Raw genomic sequence first — 22506 nt, forward strand, 5'->3', positions numbered from 1 at the left:
AGTAAAGTCATGTCGTTTTAGGGAATTTAAACAGCTACACAGTCAGCACCAAACACACCGTTCCTCTTTGTCCTAACTACTGGGTCCTGGCATGACTTGCCATTTATTGCACCAGGCTACAGCTCCACAGCCACAGAAGAAACAAGCTCATGTTGTGCCCTGCACGGGCACTTAGCAAACATATGGGAAGAGCTTGAGTTAGTCACTGGTCACTGTAAAACAGGCTTGCAAATTAAAGCAGAATTTAGTACAGGAGAAAAGATCCTGTGCTTTACATACACAGCTGCACAGAGAGAGACTGGAGAGCGTAACAAAAGATTTGGTACCAACCCTGCCCTGTACAGCTGAGCAGAAACTGTGAGAGGAGCAGGGAAGGACTGAAGTGTGACCAGCAAAGAGCAGCCTGTTCCCTTCCCAGTTTGGTGCCAGGACAGACCCCAGATCAGCACTGCGAGATGAACTGCACTGGGTGGGACACTCACTCCCCTACTACACCAAGAACAGGCCAGGAGACCTGGGTGAGGCTTGGCCATTACCAACACCTCCCCTTCACAGAGAAACCTTTAACCAATATCAGTCCTCTAAGTGCCATGTTGTTTCCTGCCTGATTTCAGCAAGCTCTGGAAGAGGTTCTGCTGTCAGACCTCTGGGCACTACCTTTTACTTGACCGTATCTAACTAGCCCATTCCCCAAGATCCAGGGTAGAACACTTAAAAATGTTACTCACCCGGGAAGCTTCACCAGAGGAAAGGCCTAGGGACTACTGGGTTTCACAGGGGATTTTATTGTCTCATTAAGTGCTCCTTAATGAGAACTTCATCACCAGCTGCGGTGTCCCTCCCATTCATTTGCACCCGCCATCATGCCGCTGGTACTTTCAAGGCTGTCTTAGCTCCCACACCCCCTCCTCCCTCTTTCTTCTCAACTGTTCTGAGCCCAGTTGCCACTTCCATGTCCCAAAGAGAAAATACCTTTTCCTCTTGAGCACCGCTTGCCACAGCCTCCTTGGCTGCTTTTTTCCCTGATGTCGCTGCAGCTTCTCCCAGCTGCAGTCACCTGCTGTACTCTCTCCTCCAAAGCAAGGCAGTGGCAGCTCTTGTTGAGATTCCTGACTTACATGCTTACTAAAACAGGGTAGAACTGCCAGGCAGGGCAATAATCCATGGCTGTTGAGGACCTACTGTGTGCTGAAAATCACCCAAGCTTTAACCACTTCAGATTCTTGATACATCTTTGTCTGAGATCCTGTCTACATTACAAAAGTAGCTGTGTCGCAAAACCCAGTTACACCATGGTTGTCCCTCAGCGTGATTAAAGCACCCCAGTTATGTTCTCTTGCACTAAAGGTATAAGAACATCCTGCTAGACCCTAATCTGACCAAAACTGTAACGCCGATGCAGTGCCACTTAGGCCTTTGATTAAATCAGGACAGGACACGACCAGGCTGTAATTGGATTCTGCCAGTTCTTTTTTCAGCATACAGAGGTCTACCGTCCCTCACCTGAACTGGCCCCATGACATAATTCATCCCATCTACGCCAGCTAATGAAGCATCACTATCCCTTGCTCCCATCCTTCAAGGGCAGCTCTGAACCACAGCGCAGTTTCTGCACTCCGAAGACCCAGCCAAAACCTTTAGCCAAAAATAACCTGCCAAGTCTTTCAGAGCTCTTCACCAACATTTTTTGGTGATTCCATATTTACCTTGCCCAACCCCAAGGTACTAATGACCTAATCAGACTCCTCACCGGGGTCATCTAATTCATACCAAAAGCTTTACCGAAACTTATTCTCCTATCAAAGCTTATTCTCCTTGCACAGCTCCCTGTGCGCAGCCTGAGCCCTGCAGGTCCCAGTGGCTCTGCTCGCTGTTTGTACGAGCGGGGCTGCCGGATCGGCCCCTCTGTGGGACCAATGGGGCCTCACGCCGGTGGGGCAGCGGCTTCAGCGTCTTTCTCAATAACTGCAAATACTGGGAGGGTTCAGGCTGTTCCACCCATCCGATCGCATGGGAAAGAGCCTTGAGAGCAAAGCTGCGTCAGAGGGGGACACAGCTGCCAAAAAAGTGGTTCGACCTCTTTGGATTGTTTGCATGCCTTTGGAAAAAAATTTCCCCCCCTTTTTTTTTTCAAGCTTTTCTAGATAGGCACATGACAAACATAAGTATCAGAGAGAATGAACAGCTTGCCGCCTAGTTGAGAATGTGGGACTATCACAATTATCACTGTGATAATGAGATAGTCTGAACATGAGAGAACTCAATACAGCGGGAGATTTATCTTGGAACCGGTCCCTTGGCACCTGCCCCTGTATTGATGTCCACACAGTTTCTTATCGCACAAAGGCTGCGGATCAGCCCCGGAATGACAGACCCATCTCTATCTCAAGTGCGTCTGTTCCTGTGGATAAAACATTTGCTTCCCCCTTTTTGGGAAATGTTCTCAGGAATGTCTGCCTGCAACCTTTCTCAGTCCCTTCCCCATCACGCAGGGAGATTTTCAGCTTTGTAAAGACATGCTATTTTGCTTATACATAATAATGTGACACACAGAGTGGAAGTGACTTCTGGGAGGGATATTGCAAGAGAGATAACAGCTTGGGTTCTGGATGGTGTTAGCCAGAGAAGGAAAGCGTGCTGGGCTTGGCTGGGATGCTTTGTAGGTTAGTTACCTACTGGTATTCCTGTGGTAATTCCTTAAATCACCCACACACTCTGCTTCATGTAAATCATGTTGTCCCGTGAGAACCATGTACCTGCCTTGGAAGCCTGAATGACCCAGAAAATTGCTTTATTTCCTACCACAACCAGGTCAATACTTCAAGTCCTGACCTTCAAGAGTGCCAGGGTGAGGAGAGAGGCGTGACAGGAGTCTGAGGCCTTGGTCCAACACTCTCAGAGCCTCTTGTCACAAGGAATTACGTGGCTCTGCAAACAAATAAGGCAAAGCAGAAAGAGCAAATGCTGGTCTGTACAACCTTGACACTGCAGTTTACCACCAGGAGCAAGTCAACAGCCCTGGAGTTGCAAGCTGCATAGCAAACATTGCAGTTTTATCTGGATGACAGGCAACAATTTGTGGCAAAGGGTAAATCTCTCCGTTCACTCATGCTTGACATATGGATGGTCTCATTACATTCCCTGTTCTCAGCGGGTTTATGCATGAATTTAAGGTTAAGTACATGCATGTCTGTAGAATCACGACTTTCACTTAGTATCGCTTGGCCCAGCAGACCCATAATTAATCCCCAAATGTTCAAGTGACAGCTCTCACTCGATAATGTCATCCACGCAGAATAGTGAGGTACATACCAATGCATACGTTCAAACCTGGGAGTCAGAGATTTTCCAGCCCTCAGAGCAATGAGGCTTCAAGGCAGCTTCCTGGCAGGATGGATGGGACATTTTACAGGCAGATTGGGCTGGCCAGGAGAGGGAGGTGTGAGACACTCACCTGCTCCTTCAGCTGCTGTTCGCTTTTACATGACCAACATTTGGTACTATGAAAATTCAAGCAGTTTAGAGGCTGACCAAGCCTAGGAAGAAAACCCCCACCATCTTCATCTGAGCAGTGTGCAAATGAGAAACTTGATGAGACCCAGCTTAGCCACACTGGTTTTTCTTTCTTCTCCAAACTGCTGCTTTATAAATGTACCAAAAAATCTGAAACCCACCAATAAGCCAGAACTGTAGGCTGGCAATCAGAGCCACATGGACAGGGTGCCCCAGGCAAGTCCTCACACCCAGGTCAAGTCCTGTCTACTTCAGTCATGAAAGCTGCTGCTAATGCCAGTGGTTTCCAAATTCTGAGTATTTAACCTTTTTATCTAGTTGTTTTATTACCAAAGATGGGAATGCTCAGTCAGATTGGATCAACAAGAGTTTTATCCCACAGGCAATACAACAGGCTGGGTACATTTTACATAACTTTAATGGGGTTTAATATTCATTCACCAACAGTAGAAAATGTCAGATTTCTGCTATTTAAGGGCTGGAAACATGTCAAACACACACACAGACAAGCTTTGCTCAGAAACTGTATGTCAAACCTGAGTAAGTGGAGCACAACCAATAAGCTGTCCTGACAGCTTTCATTCCTGGGGAATGAAAAGATGAATGCCTTACTAGCTATTGGAGACCCTACAAAAATACACATGGCCATTTCATTTAACCCTCTTTCTTTAAAATATGTATGATGGACCATAGGGGATGGAAAATGCAGAGGGAAACAAGGCAGCCAAAGAAGTGGCACAAGGAGCAAAATGTACTTTGACTTTCCCACCTTGCTGCTGTTCCACATGGTTGTTTAATTCCTATAGTATATGAAGTCATAGTAGGTTTGAGATACCCCCAAAACGTCAAATCACTCTTTGTTAGCATGCACAGCCCTTTGCAGCTCCCAGCCCTGCGATTATAGCTCTGAAATGAGGGGAAATTGGAAAGAAATAAAAACAAGAACTGCCTTCTCCACACCAGCGCCCGCTCAGCCCCTCGGGATCTCCGCTTCCGAAGCAGACCTGGACTTTCTCCTGCTGGTCAGGCTGCCCAGGACCGACTCCTCGCTGAAGGCCCCTTCGAAGGTCGACAGGATGGACTGGCGAAACTTCTCCTTAAAATCCGGCCCCACAAATACGTACAGGATGGGGTTGATGCAGCTGTTGAAGAAAGCAAGGCTGGAAACCAAGGGGATCCCAATGTAAAGAGCCATTTTCATCTCGTGACTGGAAGAGTTTTTGGATATTTCCAGCAAGGAGAAGACATGATAGGGGAAATAACAGAGGAAAAATGAGACTGTGACAGCAATAATAATTCTGTATGGCTTCGCAGAGTTGGCTAACTGCCGCCTTTTCAGCTTGACAGCAACGATGCTGTAGCAAATGAGAATCACTGTGAAAGGGATGAGGAACCCACATAAGAATCGCGTGATGATCATTGCTTTGTGCCGCATCCTCCACAGCTTCCGCGTAGCCTCAGATGTGTAGTCACCAGACAGTGCAAAATTATTATAGCAGCTGGTGATGTTCCTGGAACTTACCACGGTGTCCCGAAAAACGAGGTATGGGGAGCTGAGGAGAAGAGCCAGGACCCACGTGCCCAGCGCGATCCTGGCCGCCAGCTCCGGATTCCTGCGGTTGTGAGACCAGACGGGAAAGGCCACGGAAACACAGCGGTCCATGCTGATGACCGTCAGGAGGAAGACGCTGGCAAACATGTTGAGGAACGCCATGGTGCTGTTCAGCTTGCACAGGAGCTTCCCGAATGGCCAGTGGAAGTCCAGGGCGGTGTAGGCGATGCTGAGGGGCAGGAAAAAGGTGAAGATGAAGTCAGCGATGGCCAAGTTGAGGAACCAGACGGAGTTCACTGTCTTCTTCATCTTGAAGCCTGCGATCCAGATGACAAGGCCGTTCCCTGTCACCCCTAGCAGACAGGCAATGCTGTACACCACCATGGAGAGGACATGCATGCTCTTCTGGAGGCCGGAGTAGTAGTCATGGGTGGTGGCGTTCTCAGACGGCACAGTGGGAGAAGCAGCAGAGAAGGGTGAAGGGGAAGAAGAGACACTCTCCATCACCAGCAAGCCGGAGTCCTGAAATTGTAACAACACACACTGCTGTCATTTGCTGCCCTGCGGCTCAGGGGAGGTGAAAATCTTTTGCTAGCAACTGTACATAAATGTATATGCAAAGCCAGATTATATACTTAAAATATAATTAATATAAAGTCCTTCTCTATAGCATCTGCATGTCACAGAGACCACTGCGACCAGAGAAAGCTGGTTTGGCTGCTGGTGTTGGTGTCACAACACCACCTCCATAAACGGCCTTCAGCAGCAACCCGAGATGGGCCAGCAGCAGAACCGTGGAAACCCAAATCCCTCCGCTGTGACGAGTCTTCTTCAGATGACCAACGACAAATTAACAGACCAAAAAACATGTAGATTAAGTAAAAAGACTGTTCCTTCAACACATACCTTGCAGGGAGGTGCACTGACAGCAGAACAGTACCAGAGGAGGATTCTGCTGTAACTGTCAGCTCGTTACCCACAAAACACCCTCCTGGTCACCCCTGGATTCCCCTCGCCCCCTGCCCACCCCACCACCCGCCTCGACTCACCGCCGTGCTCCGTCGCCACTCTGTCTGCAGTGGGTGGTCTCGTCCCTGGCTCCCCTCTCTGGTGGGTGACTCACCCTGCTTTCTTCCATCTTCCCCTGGCTTGGGATCACGAGGAATTTAGTTGGATTCCTTATTCCCTAATCTTCTTCCTCAATTTGTGGTGCATTAATTTAACCCCCAAAGCCCCAGCAGTCGCAGGCTCCCTCAGGCTGGTTGGCCAAGCCCATGCCCTAACTCAGACTCAAAGCACAAGGAAAACTTGGCCCCTCTCCTCCCTACACCACTCGTCCCTCCAGGCAGTTTCTTTCCTCCGGAGCAGCAGGGAGCACCGGGACCCCGGCCCAGCTCCGGGGGGATAGGGCGGACTCTGCTCCCCACGGCAGAGCCACCACGCCAGTGCTGCCAACCCATGCCATGGCCTGGCACGCCTGCTCGTCTTGAGACACGGCCTCGGGCCCGGCCGGGGAGGGGGTCTCCCGTCCTCCGGATCACGGGGGAGGCGAGGGGCACCCCCGGATCGCGGGGCGCTGGGAACACACCAGAGCTGGGGGAAAGGCCCCCGCGCCAGGCGGGACCGGGTCTCCAGGGTGAGGGCAGAGGGATGACATCACCGGAGCCCCCTGGATGACGACAGAGCGGTGACGCCAGCGGAGCCGCCACCCGCCCCGCCCTGGCCAAGGTCACCCACGCCCCGGCACACACGTGTTGGCAGCGCCGCCGGCCCCGCCTCCGCGCGGGCCAATAGGACGCGGGGCGGTGGAAGGACGCAGCGCTGATTGGCCCTGATGCTTCCGGAACATTTTCCGCGCTGCCGACCCACTGGGGACGAACGAGACTCTGATTGGTCGAGGAGCGGAGGGGCGTGTCTGAGCGATCTATGCCAGGGGCGCGGGTTCCCGCGCGGTAGCGGAGCGGGATCGGGACCGCGACCGGGTCGAGCCGAGCCGCGCTCTGTGCTGCGTGGTGAGAGCCGGGCAGGCAGCGCTGCTGCTCACCAGCGGTGTCCGGGCGGGGGGAGCGCATCAGCGGGAGCCTCTCGGGGTTGTGGGTGGGGATGGAGCTGGGTACGGGGAGTGCAGACCCAGTTGGGGATGGAACATCAAGGCTGGGGTTCATCCCTGCTCCAGGTGAACTGCCAGGGCCGGACCAGTGTCCTGACATGAGGGTGGAAATGGGGGTGCTAGGTGGGGATCGGGGAGCTCTGTACCCTGGAGCGTTCTGCAGGTCTCGCAAGGTGCAAGTACTGCTGTGATCTGCTTGGCGGGGATATGCTGGACCAGGTCACTCTGCTCAAAGCCAGAGCGGTGCACCCTGCCCTTTCCCTCGCTGTGTTTTCCCCAGCCCAGCTTTTCTGACTGCGGGGACTCCATCTCCGCCAACCCCAGGCTCGGGAAAGAAAGGCGGCCGAGCGTCCCTGCCCAACAAGGGCAGAGTGCAGCAGCCCCACACCGAACAAACTTCAGCAGTTTGACACGAGCAAACTAAGTGCAATTGCTCAAGGACCTGCTCACGGCCCTTCACTGGCCTTGCAGGGTTAATGGATAAAGAGATGCGTTGTTTTCTGCCAAGGCAGAAGCTGGGCTGTCATGCCTGCCCAGGAACTTGTGCTCTGCATTGTAATGTGAGCAGCGGTTCCCTCTCAGGGCCCAGCTCCACAAGCTGTGTTTGCTTCAGTTAGAGTCTGGGGCCAGACTCCAAACCCGCTGTGGATTTGCCCTCGTGGGTCTACACAAGAAAGTAGCTGAGAGATAACATAATGTACTTCAAAAACTTAGGTCTGTAGGTGTGAGCACTTCACTGCCTTTGAAATTAAACAGCAGTTTTAATAAGACACCCTTGTGTCTATGAGGGTGTTTGCTACTGTTTCCTAGAAGCCCTAAGACTCACGGGTATACGGGAGCAAGAGGGAAAGTAATTGCTCGTGTTGCTGATCTGGTTTGGTCCGTGCACAGGTTGACCATGTCCCCAGGTGTCTGTCCAGGTGCTGTGGAGCAGTGATGGGAGAGTATCAGAAATTATCAAAGCATTATAATTAATGAACTAGTCTTAAATCAGCAGGGAAGCCTGTTTGTGTTTTCCTTACCCAGCAGCAGGTCCCAGCCCATGACTGGTCCCTCTGTGTTTCTGGGGAAGATGTGGGGTGGGAGCAGATGGAGTGCAGGGTTGCAGCACAGGGGTACTCAGCCCCACTGCCCTCCCAGCCCATCCCACAACGCTCCCTCTCCACTGGCAGGTGACATCGGACTCAGCAGGAGGATGGAAAACTCAATGCAGAGCGACGGGGGCCTCCTCAGTGCGGAGCTCTGGGCCTCCCATAACAGGGTGATGCTAGAGCCGCTCGAGAGCAATGACCCAGAGGTGAGACCCCTGTCCTGGCCCTTGCCTGGCAGCCACTTCCTTCATCCCCCAGACAGCCAGAGGGATTCTGTGCTCCTCGAGCCAGGGATGGGGCAGGGAGACAGTCCAAGGCTGAGCTGGTGGGACCCATCCATCCTCCATGCCCTCTTTACCTGCAGTGAGAGGTGGAGGGGGTGGGCATCCTCCAACATGGCTATAACTTTGCATCTATGGCTCTTATCCGCGTCTGGAAGCTCTAATGTCCACACCAGAGCAGCCAGCCCACCAGGCCACGTGGCAATTGCCCTTGACTCTTGAGCCCAAATGAGACCTGAATTATCTGGCAGATAGAAACCAAAAACATGGCCTGTGACTGGACACAGGAACTGTTTGGGATTGGCTGTACTGAGAAGGGATCTCCCCTCCTTTCTCCAGCACCTTTCAAGATACCTCTCCATGACCCGTCCCCTCCGAGGGTGCATCCCCTACCGTGGAGTCAGCATGGGTGAAGCTGTTTCTCTCCCCTCCCAAAGGTGCACAGCATCATCAAGAAGGAGAAGCAGCGGCAGAGGCTGGGGCTGGAGTTAATTGCATCGGAGAACTTTGCGAGCCGAGCAGTCCTGGAGGCCCTGGGATCCTGCATGAACAACAAATACTCCGAGGGTTACCCAGGACAGAGGTAGGGGCTGGGGCCGAGTCCCACCCAACCCAAACCCCTGCAGGGCAGGAGAGGAACCACCCACGGTGCCAGACTTCACCTCTGGGAAGGAAGTGACATCCTGGCTCTGGCATCTGACCCTCTGGTCCTTGACCACGCATGGGACAATCTCAGCAGGTCACGTCTGGTGCAGCTGCTGTCCTGGTGGCTGTCACAGCCCCGGCATCATTCGGTCCTTGTTCACGGGGTTTGGTTTAACTGCTGCCCCATCCTTTACTGGCAGGTACTACGGTGGGACAGAGTTCATAGACGAACTGGAAAGGCTGTGCCAGAAGCGAGCCCTGCAGGCATACGGGCTCGACCCTCAGAAGTGGGGTGTCAATGTCCAGCCCTACTCAGGTAACAGGATGCTCAAGAGAGCCCAGCTGGCTGCACCGACACGTCCCTGGCACCCGTAACAAGCCTGGTGTGCTCTCATTGCAGGGTCACCGGCAAACTTTGCGGTGTACACAGCTCTGGTGGAGCCCCATGGCAGGATCATGGGGCTGGACCTGCCCGACGGAGGCCACCTCACCCATGGGTTCATGACAGACAAGAAGAAGATCTCTGCCACCTCTGTCTTCTTCGAGTCCATGCCCTACAAGGTACAGAGAGCTGCTCCAGCCAGAGCCAGGATGCTGTTGTCATAAGCGTTGGTGCCTCTTCAAGTTAAAAGTGCCAGTGTCAGGCTCTTGGCACCCTCTCCTGCAGGACAGCTCTGTGGCTGACCTTCACCCATGCCAAGGTGGCTGAACCTTCCTCTTCCTCCCTTCTTTGAATCACCATCCCTAGAGAGGTTTAACAGATGTGGAGATGAGGTTCATAGGGGCATGGTTTAGTGACAGTGTTGGGTGAGCAGCTGGACTCGATGATCTTAAAGATCTCTTCCAACCAAACTGATTCTATGATTCCTCTCCCAGGTCAACCCCAAGACCGGTTACATTGACTATGACCGGCTGGAGGAGAACGCTCGCCTCTTCCACCCCAAGCTGATCATAGCAGGTGAGGATCAAACCCTTACTGACCTCCTTGGGGACACCCCTGGGTGGGGGTGGCTCCCCGAAGCCAGTAGCACCCTGATAACCCCATGGATGCTGCAGTGCCAGGAGGAGACCTCAAACACATCCACACTGGTGGAAGCTTAAGTGCTGTCCCCACCACAGGGCTGGATGCAGGGTTGTCCCAGGGTCCTTGAGCATCTGCTCCTCTCCCCTCCACATGCCACCTCCCTGCAGGTGTCAGCTGCTACTCGCGCAACCTGGACTATGCCCGCATGCGGAAGATCGCCGACGCCAACAGTGCCTATCTGCTGGCTGACATGGCCCACATCAGTGGGCTGGTGGCTGCCGGTGTCGTGCCGTCCCCCTTTGACCACTGCGATGTTGTCTCCACCACCACCCACAAGACCTTGCGGGGCTGCAGGGCCGGCATGATCTTCTACCGCAAAGGTACCTGACCTGGCCAGGGAACCGGGAGAAACGCTCTCCCCGGGCTGTGGGGGCTGCAAGTTAAAGCTCCTTCCTCCTGCAGCTGGGAAGGAGGGAGGGCAGGTAAGTCTGGGGTCTCCTGGGAGCATCTGAGGAGCTTCCCAGTGCCAACCATGGCCCAGGTTTGAGGAGGAACAGCTGCAATCCCTGTTCTGAGAGGCCAGGGGGTGAAAGCTCATGGGAGAAGGGTGTGAGTGACCCTGCTCTCCCGTCCTGCAGGCACCCGCAGCGTGGACCCCAAGACGGGCAAGGAAACACTCTACAACCTGGAGAGCCTCATCAACCAGGCGGTTTTCCCTGGGCTGCAGGGAGGCCCGCACAACCACGCCATCGCAGGTACGCAGCCAGGCTGGCCATGAGCTTCGGGGTGGCAAAGGGAGATGGCAAAGGTGTCCTGGCTGCACTCTGACCCCCAGCAGCAGTTTGGGGGTTCCAGGAGTCCCGAGGGGTTCACAGTCTGCAAATACTGCCCCAAGGAGCAGCCAGGCTGATCCAGCATTGCCTGAGGAGCAACCAGGCTGGTTCCATCTCCTGCCTTGTAGCTCATGGTGATGCCACCAGCCTGGTTCAGGGAACTGTGCATCAGTTTGCTCAGCTTCCAGGATGGTTCTGCTGGTGGTGCCACACGTCCCTGCCAGCTCTCCTGCTGGAGTCCCCAAAACCTCACCCCGCTCCACATTCCCTCTGCAGGGATCGCCGTGGCGCTGCGCCAGGCCATGACGCCCGAGTTCAAGGCTTACCAGCAGCAGGTGGTGGCCAACTGCAAAGCGCTCTCGGCCGCGCTGATTGAGCTGGGCTACGACATCGTCACGGGTGAGGACAGGTCTCAGCGGTGGGATGGGGCTGACCCCCAGGTGTGGCCCAGAGTCCGAGCCAGATGATGACAGCAGCGCGTGCACTGCCGTGACAGACAGGGCTCTGCCGTCGCAATTCCTCAACCTCCACAAAACCATTTTGAAGCAGCCCTCTTTCCCAAGGGCAAGCACCCCTTCTGCCCCTGAAATCTGGTGCAATCCCAAGCCTTTTTTTGCAGCATTTACCGCAGTCCTGCGTCCCCACCAACCCGCTGTCTCTTTACAGGGGGCTCTGACAACCACATGATTCTCCTGGACCTGCGCAGCAGAGGCACGGATGGTGGCCGGGCCGAGCGGGTGCTGGAGATCTGCTCCATCGCCTGCAACAAGAACACATGCCCTGGTGAGAGGTCCCACCAGCTCCTGCCCTCCGTGGTGGGGATCTCCCATGGCCCATGCAGCACTTCTGCAGGGCTACCAGCTCCCAGTCCACCCTGCATACTGGGAACCAGGCTGAAATCCCGTGCGTGGTGGTTTTGGTACTGGGTTGTGTGATGCATGACTTGTCCTGGTGCAGGTGATGTCAGTGCCCTGCGCCCCAGCGGCCTGCGGTTTGGGACACCAGCTCTCACCTCCCGCGGCTTTCGGCAGGACGATTTCCGCATGGTGGCTCAGTACATCCACAGAGGTGAGGCCCGGGCTGGGCTCATGGGCAGGGACCTGCAGGGCTGAGTCTCAGCTCCAGCAGCAGCTCTGGGGCTGGGGCAGCTTCTCTGGGAGAGGAGGCACAAGTTGGGTGGCTGTTGCAGCAGCTGGCAAGGGAAAACACACACCAGTGTGAGAACAAGTGTCATGGGAAGTGGCTGAGGGACCTGGGGGGTTCAGCCTGGAGAACAGGAGCTGAGGGGAGACCTTCTGATCTCTGAACTGCCTGAAAGGAGCTTGGAGCCAGGGGGGGTCGGGCTCTGCTCCCCAGGAACAAGCGCCAGGAGCAGAGGAAACGGCCTCAAGTTGCACCAGGGGAGGCTGAGGTTGGATCTGGGGAACAATTTCTTCCCCAAAGGGCTGTGGGGCATTGGAACAGGCTGCCCAGGGCAGTGCTGGAGTCACCATCCCTGGAGTCACCTCAGTTGAACAGACGGAGATGAGGTTCTTAGGGACATGGGGTAGTGCCAGGGGTGGGGTAATGGTTGGACTTGATCTGGAGGATCTTTTCCAACCGAAATGATTCTGTGATTCTAACTGAGGAGTAACTGTCCAACATGCACATCTGGTTGTGGGGGAGGACATCTGGCCATAGCTGCGACCAGCCAAACCCTCCACACTGCGCAGGCTCAGAGCCCAGATTAGAACTGTACCTTCCGCAGTGTTGTTCCAGTTGTTCTCAGTGGTCCTGCACTGTTGTCCTGGGGCAGCGAGTCTCTCGCACCCCACGTGTCTCGGGAGCAGCCCCAGCGCTGCTGTGGGGTGTGCGGGGCTGCCAGAGCCACAGGATGCGGCAGCCGTGGGTGCAGGCGCGAGGGGTGAGTGACATCTCCATCCCCACAGGGATCGAGCTGACACTGCGCGTGCAGAAGGACATGAGCCCCAAGGCCACGCTGAAGGAATTCAAGGAGAAACTGGAGGAGGAGAAATACCAGAGGGAGCTGAAAGCACTGAAGGAAGAGGTCGAAGCCTTCGCAGGGACCTTCCCGCTCCCAGGGCTGCCCGTGCTGTGACGGGAGGCACCGGCACTGCAGCCACGACCATGCCTGGGATTACCACATGCTCGCACCCCCAAACCAAGAGCAGCACCCCAGTGCCTCCTCCCAGCACATCCCAGCTGGCACTGGCTGCAGCAGCTCCTTCCTCACCTCTTCCCTCCCGTCTGGGGCACAGGAGCCTCTGAGCGCAGCCTCTGCGGGGATAACAGCCTCGTCACCGCTCAGCAGTCGGGACCCAGCACTGGGTGACCCGCAGCCTCACGGCCGCATTTGATCTTGTGCCTTCACCTGACACCCCAGCCCAAAGCATGGGGGTCCAAGAGACTTCACAGCTATAACAGCTGGTTTTCTGCCTCAACTATTTCCTTTTGTGCCTTCCAGGCTCCCCAGGCTGTGACAAGGCCAAGCCTTGTCCCAAACCCACCCGGAACAGCCCTCCCGGGATCACTGTCCCGTCCATCACCAGTGTCTCTGGTATTTTCTCAGACCTCTGCGCACAAATCTTAGGTAGAACCATTTTTTAATAAGCACGGTAAAATTAAGAATTTAACCACAATGTATGACAAGAATTATACGCTTTAAAAAATACAACCAATTTTTTTTTTTTTTTTGTATTTCAAAAATATCTGAACCCAAATAAATAATTTTTTTTTTTAAAAGTACATTTCTCAGACTAGTCATTTGGTGTTAACATCTGTTAAACTCTTGTGCAGTAACATTTACAGCACAACACTAAGACATGCTTCTTGGATTTCTCCCGGTCACACTCGCCCTAACTACTGACGCAAGCATTCGGCACGCACAGGCACACACACGGAACTCGACATGCAGTGATAGGATACAGTGCTTTAAAATATATGAGAATTCATCACGGCCTCCTTGCCGCTGCCAGCCCAGCCCCATCCCCACGCCAGCAGTGGGACCGGGTACCCTGTTTCTGCCTTCCAGTTAAAATGCGTCTCTGGGACCTGTTTGCAGTGGGTTTGTGACCCCCCTGGTGTCGGGTACAGTCTGTTGCTCTGACCCGGTGCTGACAGAGTGGAGCAGGCGCTTTCCTGCCGCCTGGGCAGCGCCGTATTCCCCAGCACACCTTATAGAGGAGCATTTTCAAAGTGCCGCTGCAAGACCCGGTTCCTGCCCAGCCCTCCGAGACACCGAATCCATAGCATGGGCTGTCATCCCATACCCAGCTGGGGGCTCAGGGCCCCGCCACGCTCACCAAAAACCAAAAAGTTACCAGATCTCATCCCTCAGCACCGCTCCCACCCCTTACCAAGCGGTGAATATTGCTGGAGTAGAGGCAGTACTCCCCTAGGCAAGGCAAGGCAGCTCTGGAGCTGCTTAGGAGTGATTGCTACTGGATGGAAGTAAATTGGAGCATTATTCTCTGAGAAACGGAACCTGTGTAGGGTTAAATATCGCCCACTCCTATGGCTGACCCTCCTTGGGTGGGAGCTGAAAGCAACAGGCAAGGGGTGACAGCCCGTCTCGAAAGTGGAGGAGTCAGAAAACGGAGCTCTGTCCTCGCGGCCAGGGGACACCCTCACTCTGATAAATTCTCGGTCAGACCTACAGCCTCCTCTTGCTGACAACCAGGAGGGAGTGAGGAGGGAGCCGGAGCTGGCACGCAGCAGTGGGGACATGCTGGCAGCACTCATGGAAGTGGGTGGCACTCGGATGGTGCAAGCTGACGAACACACATGCCAAAGTTCGTCATGGGAGCTGTTAGTGCGAAAATCGGAACCTCTTGTAAGTCTGCTAATATCAGGAACGAGTGAGGTAATGCAGTGAAGACGATGAAAGAGTCTTAAAGTGCCGATAGAGGGATCTCTGCTGTACAGTAGCAGACAAAGAAATTACTGAGCGAAGAGAAATTCAGATCCTGAACCACTCAGACTCTTCCTGATTTCTGCCGCCGTTACAGGCACCACGAGCAGCACAGACAGGCTGGGCTCTGGCTGCACCGAGGTGCCGCAGCCCGACGTGACTCCCCTCTCCTGGCACCCAAGCTCAGAGTTCTCTGCTGCGACCTGCTTTAGGATGACAAGATCCCCTCAAGACGCATCTCCCCACAGCTCCTACTCAAGAGCCGAGTTGCAGAAAGCACAGAGCTCCCATTTCAAAGCTGATGATGGTGCCAGCAAAGCCCCGGGGGATCCTCCCAAATCAGAGCCGCTTTGTGGCGGAGAGATGAAGCAGGTCAGAGAGGTGATAGTGCAAGTATTACTCAACGCAGCCTTGAGTAGCAGCTACTAGAGGTTGGATAGAGAGAGCAAGAAGTGAGTTATTGATCGATTTCTGAGCGCAGCTGAATGCCACAGGCAGAGACCACTGTGACTAAGAGATCAGCCAACACTCACCGTCAATCCTGCTCCGCCGCTCTGTGCTGTCAGCCCGGGGGAAGACGTGAGTCAGCAGGGAAAAAAGTTTGATGCTCCTTCCTCAAACCCAAACAGCCCCGGGGTGTTTTCCAGCTGAAAACAAGCTCTGGTGCGAGCTGTGGGTCAGGCAGGATGCAGGGAGCCACGGTCTGTGCCGTGTCACCCGTGTTACTCACTCATTGAGACACCTCTCGTCTCCGCTTCAGTGCGGCAGCTGTTCAGGTGCACACGAATTGACATGGGGACACCTCAAGTCACTTCAGAACACAGGAGTTTTTGGTGGACACCGAAGTCTTGCACCAGCAGACCCAGTTCACATGTGATGGGCATGGTTAGGAAAGGAAAAGGCCTTTAAACATGCTTTTAAGTTGTGCAGCTCTGCACACAGGCACACCGCTCACCTCCAGCCATGCTGTTTCCCACCTGCCACCTCAAAACACCGTCACAAGCAACCCCTGACCTTAGGAATCCCCCCTGGAGAGCACCACGAGCTCAACCTGTTCAGGCTGACCTGGCTGAAAGCCACCAGAAAAAACACTACCACTTAAACCAGTCTTAAAACAGATGGTTTAGAGCTCCCACGGAGCCTCCTTGCCTTTGGGTTTTGGAGCAGCGTGGTTCTGGCTGCAAGCTTCAGTGGGGTCTGAGCCACACGACAAACCTGTGTGCGAGCCTGTCACAGAAACCTCCCCGGGCATGGATGGAACATTGCGTTCACCTCCAGCACAATAAACAGAAGTTAAAAAAAACAAAACCAAATCAAACACCACTTCGGCTCGTCTTGTACAATCTTGACTGTTCTCACTCCATAACAAGAGTGCTAAAAAGAAATAAAACCAAGGTTTTCTTTCCCAGCAAGGCTTTCCTTGCTTAGAAGTACCCTGGGGGCTGGTACCACTGCACGGACTGGGCAGAGCAGTGCCCAGCCCAGGACCAGTGGCCAAGGAGCAGAATCTCCTACAAGACTCCAGTGGGACACACCGTGCCCGGGTACAAAGCTTTTGGCACGGACAGGAACAACCTGAGAGTGTCACCACAACCTTTATGGCACAGGCAGCAGAACGGAAGCTTTGAAAGGAAAATCCTCGTTATATTCTGCCCCGTCCAGAGCCAGGAGAGGTAGTAGAGACACTACAAAGGCTTGGCCAAGAAGCAGCATGCAGTGATGCTGACTCTGCTGTACTGCAAAGCACAAAAGTCAATTCCCCAACAAAAAAAACCAAACCAAACTATTATGGATAAAACGCGGAATTCGGTACATTCACCCCCGATCTCTCCTGAGCGCTAGTATTGCACCAACCTGCTCTAACAGCTCACTGTCTCACAGCTGAATTGCACTGTTGGTTTCCCCATCGCAAAAGCACCTAAAAACGAGGGTCCCCGATCTCCAATGAGTTCCTCTTGCTCCTTAGAAGGCCACCCTCCCCCTTTGGGGATTCCCGATTTCCCTCCCACCCTTCTCAGAGGTCGCCCAACAAATGGGACGTGACAAATTAACAAGGCACAGCACTCAACATTCACAGCAGCGGGCGCCTCGGTGCTCGCCGGCGTTAAGGAATCCTTCCACACTCCAGATCTTAGCAAAGCTGAGAGAAGCACACGCGTCTCCGCTGCTCTCCCACCCACCCAGGGACAAACTGTCCTGGGAAGTGCCAGGAACTTCAGAAAAACACAGGACTGGACACACCATCCACCACTGCTGTGCACAGATGGGTCACTGCAAGCTGCCGCCCAGCCAGGGAGCTCCCAAGCTACGCTCATGTGAGACACAAGTCGATTAAAAACCTTCACGTGGCCTTTACATCCCGCCTCTGGCCTCCACTCCGGCTCCACAGAAGGGATAGATGGCATTCCGGGCTCTGGCAAAAGCGTGCGGTATTTTGAGGGCTGCACACTAATAAATATTGATCCCCAACACAGCCCAGCTCTCTCTCCACACCGTAATCCCCCTCTGATATGCTTTAAAAGTCAATAGTGCCCCTTCAAACATTTAAAAACGGAGTGCTCGGTGGTTTGTGTGATGGAACATCTACATTTGTGGCTACAGGGAACCACACAGCAAGCTGCTCCCTCAGACACTGGTTTCTGCGGAGCAAACACATCAGCTTCTTCGCTCCTTCCCAACGGATGAGCTGCTGCAGACAGCGCAGATGCCAAGCACGGGTGATCTGTCAGACTCTGAGCACGCAGGCAGCCGGCTCCTGGGCCAGCCTAGATCTTGTACAAAAAGCTGGGGACATAGTCAAATCGGAGCACAGGGTTCCCCCCCTGGCCGGGTTCCTGAATGTACCGCAGCTTCAGCAGCTCCGCTAAATACTGCACGATTTTGATATCTTCATTGGCAAGGCCCAGCTGGAGCTTCAGAAAGTTCATTCTGCGCTTCACAACGGATTCCTCCGGTTCCCTTTCACTGATGGGAAGGTGCAAGTGATGGCAGAAGGTGAAGAGGAAGGCTTTAGAACACAGCTGGGTGAGGATACTTTGGACGTGCATATAGTAGGTGCTCCCTCGCTTGATCTGCGTGCGGTGATCTGCCAGCCGGGACACCACAGTGCCTTTGTAGAGCGGGCAGCGCAGAGTCTTACTGTCGGCGTCCAGAATGCTGATGTACCGGCTGTAGCGGCTCAGGGCGTGCAGGACGTTCACCCCGGCAGGCGACACCGTCCTGAAACGGCAAGGAGAGAGGTCACGGCTGGAGGGGACCAGAAAATTAAGCGACAAACTGCGTCCATGCTTGTATCTCACATGCCTTCCCTCTGGTGAAAGAGCCTCTGTGGGCAAATAAAGTCTAGCACAGATGGAAATGGCCAAATAACCACCCGGTCTGATAGATCCCTAAAAAACCATGATCCCCTGGATCCCCACCATGCGCTGATCTGCACTGGGTGGGTGCTGCTCCATCCCCCACTGCGCTGGGGGCAGTTTCCCTGCTTAGTGACACAGAGGCAGGACGTGTCTGGGGAACAGAAGTGAATCTTGCAGCAGCTGGTGGCTTCTGGATGTGACAACAAGGACTCGTGAACCCAAATGAGCCCCATCCCCCAGCCAAGAGCTCAACTGTCCCCCCAGATCATGTGTTTGGGAGGGAACTGCTCAAAGGTGGTTGAAACCCTGAGAGGAGTGAGTCCTCCTGTCCTTCCTTTAAAAAGAGAACTGGCCTTAAACCAGAATATTCCTCAGATGAGCCTGAGCATTTTTAACTCAAGCGCAAACTCATGGCACGTTCACAACATACAATTATCCAACAAGCCTAAATTAAAGTCATTTAAATGCAAATCACAAGCCTACGCAACCTCCACCTTCTGCTCCTCAATTTTGTGTGGGTAAAGTCACTGGAGATGCAGCTCCCAGCCCCAAATTGGGAGCCCCAACTTGTGGGGTCAGGGCTGTCCCTGTCCCCAGCAGCCTCTGGCCTTGGAGGACACAGCACCTGCACTGGAATAATTAATTTAACCTCTCAGTTCCTTCCCAAAGCCCTTGAACAAACCATTTGCTGAGAGCAGCCACATTAAACTCGACACTTAATTAATATTCCACAGAGTTACAAGCAGTTCTTAGAAAAAAAATTACTTTTGTTTATAAAAATGGTATCTAAGCACAGACATTGAGCAATGAGTAAACACTCAGTGCATTTAAAAACCTCCCCGACAGACAGAGAAGTCTGGGAGCAGCTGTTGGCAGAGTTGTCATCCCACCTCACGAGTGCAGAAATGAGGATAAACGCACAGTTTAGGATAATTTTGTCATCCACAACCCCCGGTGATGCAACACTCAGCAGCCCAGAAAGCAGATTTCTGTATTTTGATTTCCACACTGCCCAGAAACTCTTTGAGGAGCTGCTGCAGCCCGGCGCTGGGCTGCCACTCTGACTCGTGTCTTCCACATTAGTGACAGCAACAGCCATTCCCCGTCAAACCTGCACCCCAAGCGCCAAACACATCCTGGTAATGCACCAAGAAAAGCCTTTTAATAACAGCAACAAAGTCAGGGCCAAAATCTTGCCAGCTGAGCAATTACTCTTCACTAATATAAACTACATTTCAGTGTTGGGTTCTTGCCTTCGTGATGACCCTCACCCTGAGCAGAAGTTTCCTTCACATCTGAACTGCGGTTCAGGTGCAAAACCCTCCCCGTACCAAAGCATCTATTTCACAAACAAAATTCTAGCTAGAAACGTCAGAGGAGTTTTAGCAGGAGCCAGGAGCAGCAGAGCACACAAGGAGACTCCAGGAGTGCTCTGATATCGGAGCAACAAGGAAAACAGCAGGACTTGAGAGTTTTTTCTGCACTTGGCCATGCTAAGATGTTAAACCTGAGGGAAACCTGCCCAAATTACTAGTCTGAGCCAGCAGAAAGGCCCCAGCACCTTTTAAATATTAACTCTCAAGTGAGATTGGATATGAAGAGAGATAAATTTACCTCCCTTCAAAACACATCCTATAAGCAAATATTTATGTACGTAATTAGACAGAGACCTCCCCTGCGCACCCATTCCCCTCTGAAATTCTCACTTAGGAGTTTCTATCATCCACCTCGACACCGAAAAAGCCATGATTTACCTCTGGAGTCCAATCAGCTTCCACTTCTGGAAATCCACCACATGCAGAGGGGAAGTCACCCAGTGCTTCACAGGCTTGGCGTACACCCCACAGTTGGGCACGAAGATGGAAAGCGCCGTCACCAGCTTCTTGACAATGTTTTCCTCCTCCCCCAGCACCACCAGTGTCCTCCCACTGAGCAGTGAGTAGATGGCGGGGTGGGCGAAGGGGTACTGCCGGATGAAGCGCAGCGCGTTCTGCCCGGCCTTTTTTTTGTGCCTTTCAGTCCCCTGGCAGGCAGGGTGAGCAGGGGACGGGGTCCTGTCGGAGCAGGTGGAGGCGGCACTGCTCATGTAGCTGGTGGAATCTGAGTACTCATCCAGGCTGCTCTTGCTAAGCTCCCGGCTGCCCAGCGGGTAGCGCGAATCGAGCTCGCAGGGAAGGAGTCCCCCCGAGATGCCGTCATGGGAGGGGAAGCCCCCAAAAGTCCCGCGCAGCCCCTGCTCAGCCGGGCGGGACGGCTGTGGGGGGATCCTGACCACCCCCTCCTCATCACAGGGCTTCTGGCCCAGCTCAGCCTCAAGGAAGTTTGGACTCTCCTTCCCGATACAACAAGCGGAATCAACCTGTGCCAAGCCTTCCTGTTGTGAAAGGTCTTCCCGCTCGTCGGCATCGCCCGGGTTTAATCTTGGGGTGAAGCGAAGGCCTCCGTCTTCGTCATCATCCAGGTAAGGTTCCTCATTAATGGCACTTGGGTAGCTCGCTTTGAAATCTTCAGGGATGAGAGATTCGGAGGGGCAGGTGCTGAGCACCTCGATGCTGTCCTCGCTGACCGTGCGCCGGCTGCCCACCCTGCTCCTGCCTGCCTGGGGGCTGGGGCTCACAGGCAGGCTGCCCTGGCTCTCCGATTTTGGCAAGCCTGTGGCGGATTTCTCCGTCCCCAGCACCTCGATGCTCTCACCACTGCTGATGCTGCCTTTAATGTCGGTGTCGAGATAGTCCAGGTTCTCCTGGGGCTCAAATGTGATGGATTCGCTCATTTTGGGTTCGTGGGAATCCTCGAGCTCCTGCTCCATCTTGATGGGCACTGACTCCACACTGGACTTGTAGGAGCCCAGGCTGATGACAACTTTAGGAGCGGGGGACTCTCCTGAACACTTTCTATCGACGTCATCTTGACCGAGCTCCTGGCAGCCTCTGTACTGTTTTTCAGGGGGTTTTTCATCCAGAAAAGAGCCATCCTCAAAGAGGAAGTTCGTTACGCTTTGTTGTTTCAAGAGCGCTCTACTGATCTGATCCGTCAGGAGGTAGCAGACGTCACCTCTGAACGTCCTCTCGATCTGATGCAACTGGTCAAGGGTTTGTGTGAAGAAATAAATATCACAGAGCTCCTCCAGCGTCTTCAGCTTCTTGTCAAAGCATTTGGCAGACTTGGCTTTGATGAGCTTGGGAGTATAGGACGGCGCATGGGAGTAAAGGTGTGTTGGGCTGGGCTCAGCGAGATCCGAGGTAGTCAGGTCCTGGTCGCAGCCCGTGCCGGCTGGATCCAGCGCAGCTTCTGGCTGGTAGGGGTGGAATTCGGACTCTTTCAGCTTCCTGTAGGGATATGACCGGATTTGTTTCAGCAGATCTTGGTGCTCAATGATGGACTTTTCCACACTGGCCAGCTCATTGGCCTTCTCGATGGCTTGGGTGGTGTAATACCCTTTGTCATTGGCTTTCTTCTGTATCTCGGTTTCGTTGTGCAGGACAGTTCTGGTGTAGTCGAGATCTTTCAGTTTCTTTTCCAGTTCGTTAGCAAAAGCTTTCCTGTTCCCCGTCTTCAGGCATTCAGAGGCTTTGGAGAACTCAGCGGAGAGTTCCTGAAACTGCTGCATGATTTTGTGCTCGTCGGCGGAAATGTATGCCATGCAGAAGGGCCTGACGAAACCCCTGGCTTCCAGGTCGTAGAGCGTCAGGTGGTGCACGTAGGCGAAGGCTCCTTCCTTCGAGTCCCCCAGCACCACCTTGGAATCCTCCACAAAGTTCAGCTTTGGGTAAGCAGAGCCGGGTGGGTGCCCCACGAAGGAAGCCTGGTAATCCACAGACATGATCCGGAGGGAAAAGTAGTTGAGGTCGAAAGTGCCCGACACTTTGGCATCGTCGGGGATGGTCAGGAGGGGCTGAGGCCCCACCTGCTCTGAGAACTCGGAGATGAGGATGAAGTCGCGGGTGAACTTGGAGCTGGCGACCTTGGCCCAGGGGTTGGCGCCGTGGCTGGCGAAGGGGAAGAGCGGCACCGAGTACTCCTCGGGCAGCGGGGGCTCGCTGCACAACTCGTCCTCCAGCTCCTCCTCCCTGGTGAACGCCACCACATCAGGGGCGCTGATCATATTTCCCGCAGGACAGAACCGACGCGGAGCCCCGAGGCCCCCCCGGCCCTCCCGCCCCCGCGGGACAGGCCCCGGCACAGCAG

The 22506-nt window shown here is 54.0% G+C and overlaps 3 protein-coding genes across 6 annotated transcripts; 1 reads left to right on the forward strand and 2 right to left on the reverse strand.

The window, feature by feature from the left end:
* Positions 1–3867: 3867 nt before the first annotated feature.
* LOC102094721 (chemerin-like receptor 1) lies at positions 3868–9076 on the reverse strand. 4 transcript variants are annotated; one of them, XM_065031299.1, is made up of 4 exons: positions 8198–8450; positions 8002–8098; positions 6115–6209; positions 3868–5587 (listed from the first exon to the last, which is right to left on the reverse strand). In XM_065031299.1, exons 1-4 carry the CDS (start codon positions 8318–8320, stop codon positions 4484–4486), a joined length of 1419 nt encoding a protein of 472 aa, XP_064887371.1. In that variant the 5' UTR covers positions 8321–8450; the 3' UTR covers positions 3868–4483. The 4 variants fall into 4 exon arrangements, with proteins under 4 accessions (XP_064887371.1, XP_021146104.1, XP_064887372.1 ...); XM_021290429.2 differs by lacking the exon at positions 8198–8450 and adding an exon at positions 8941–9076 and having other exon boundaries at positions 3914–5587; positions 6115–6213; XM_065031300.1 differs by having other exon boundaries at positions 3914–5587; positions 6115–6213; positions 8198–8341.
* On the forward strand, positions 6885–13792 carry SHMT1 (serine hydroxymethyltransferase 1). Its single transcript, XM_005504475.3, has 12 exons — positions 6885–7077; positions 8348–8472; positions 8985–9130; positions 9393–9508; positions 9593–9753; positions 10069–10150; positions 10384–10596; positions 10855–10971; positions 11326–11448; positions 11716–11832; positions 12007–12117; positions 12978–13792. Exons 1-12 carry the CDS (start codon positions 6900–6902, stop codon positions 13145–13147), a joined length of 1659 nt encoding a protein of 552 aa, XP_005504532.2. The 5' UTR covers positions 6885–6899; the 3' UTR covers positions 13148–13792.
* On the reverse strand, positions 13636–22423 carry SMCR8 (SMCR8-C9orf72 complex subunit). Its single transcript, XM_005504546.4, has 2 exons — positions 20073–22423; positions 13636–18178 (listed from the first exon to the last, which is right to left on the reverse strand). Exons 1-2 carry the CDS (start codon positions 22421–22423, stop codon positions 17725–17727), a joined length of 2805 nt encoding a protein of 934 aa, XP_005504603.2. The 3' UTR covers positions 13636–17724.
* Positions 22424–22506: the final 83 nt, after the last annotated feature.

This window comes from Columba livia, chromosome 15 (assembly GCF_036013475.1).
Source record: "Columba livia isolate bColLiv1 breed racing homer chromosome 15, bColLiv1.pat.W.v2, whole genome shotgun sequence".
Classification (NCBI taxonomy): Eukaryota; Metazoa; Chordata; class Aves; order Columbiformes; family Columbidae; genus Columba; species Columba livia.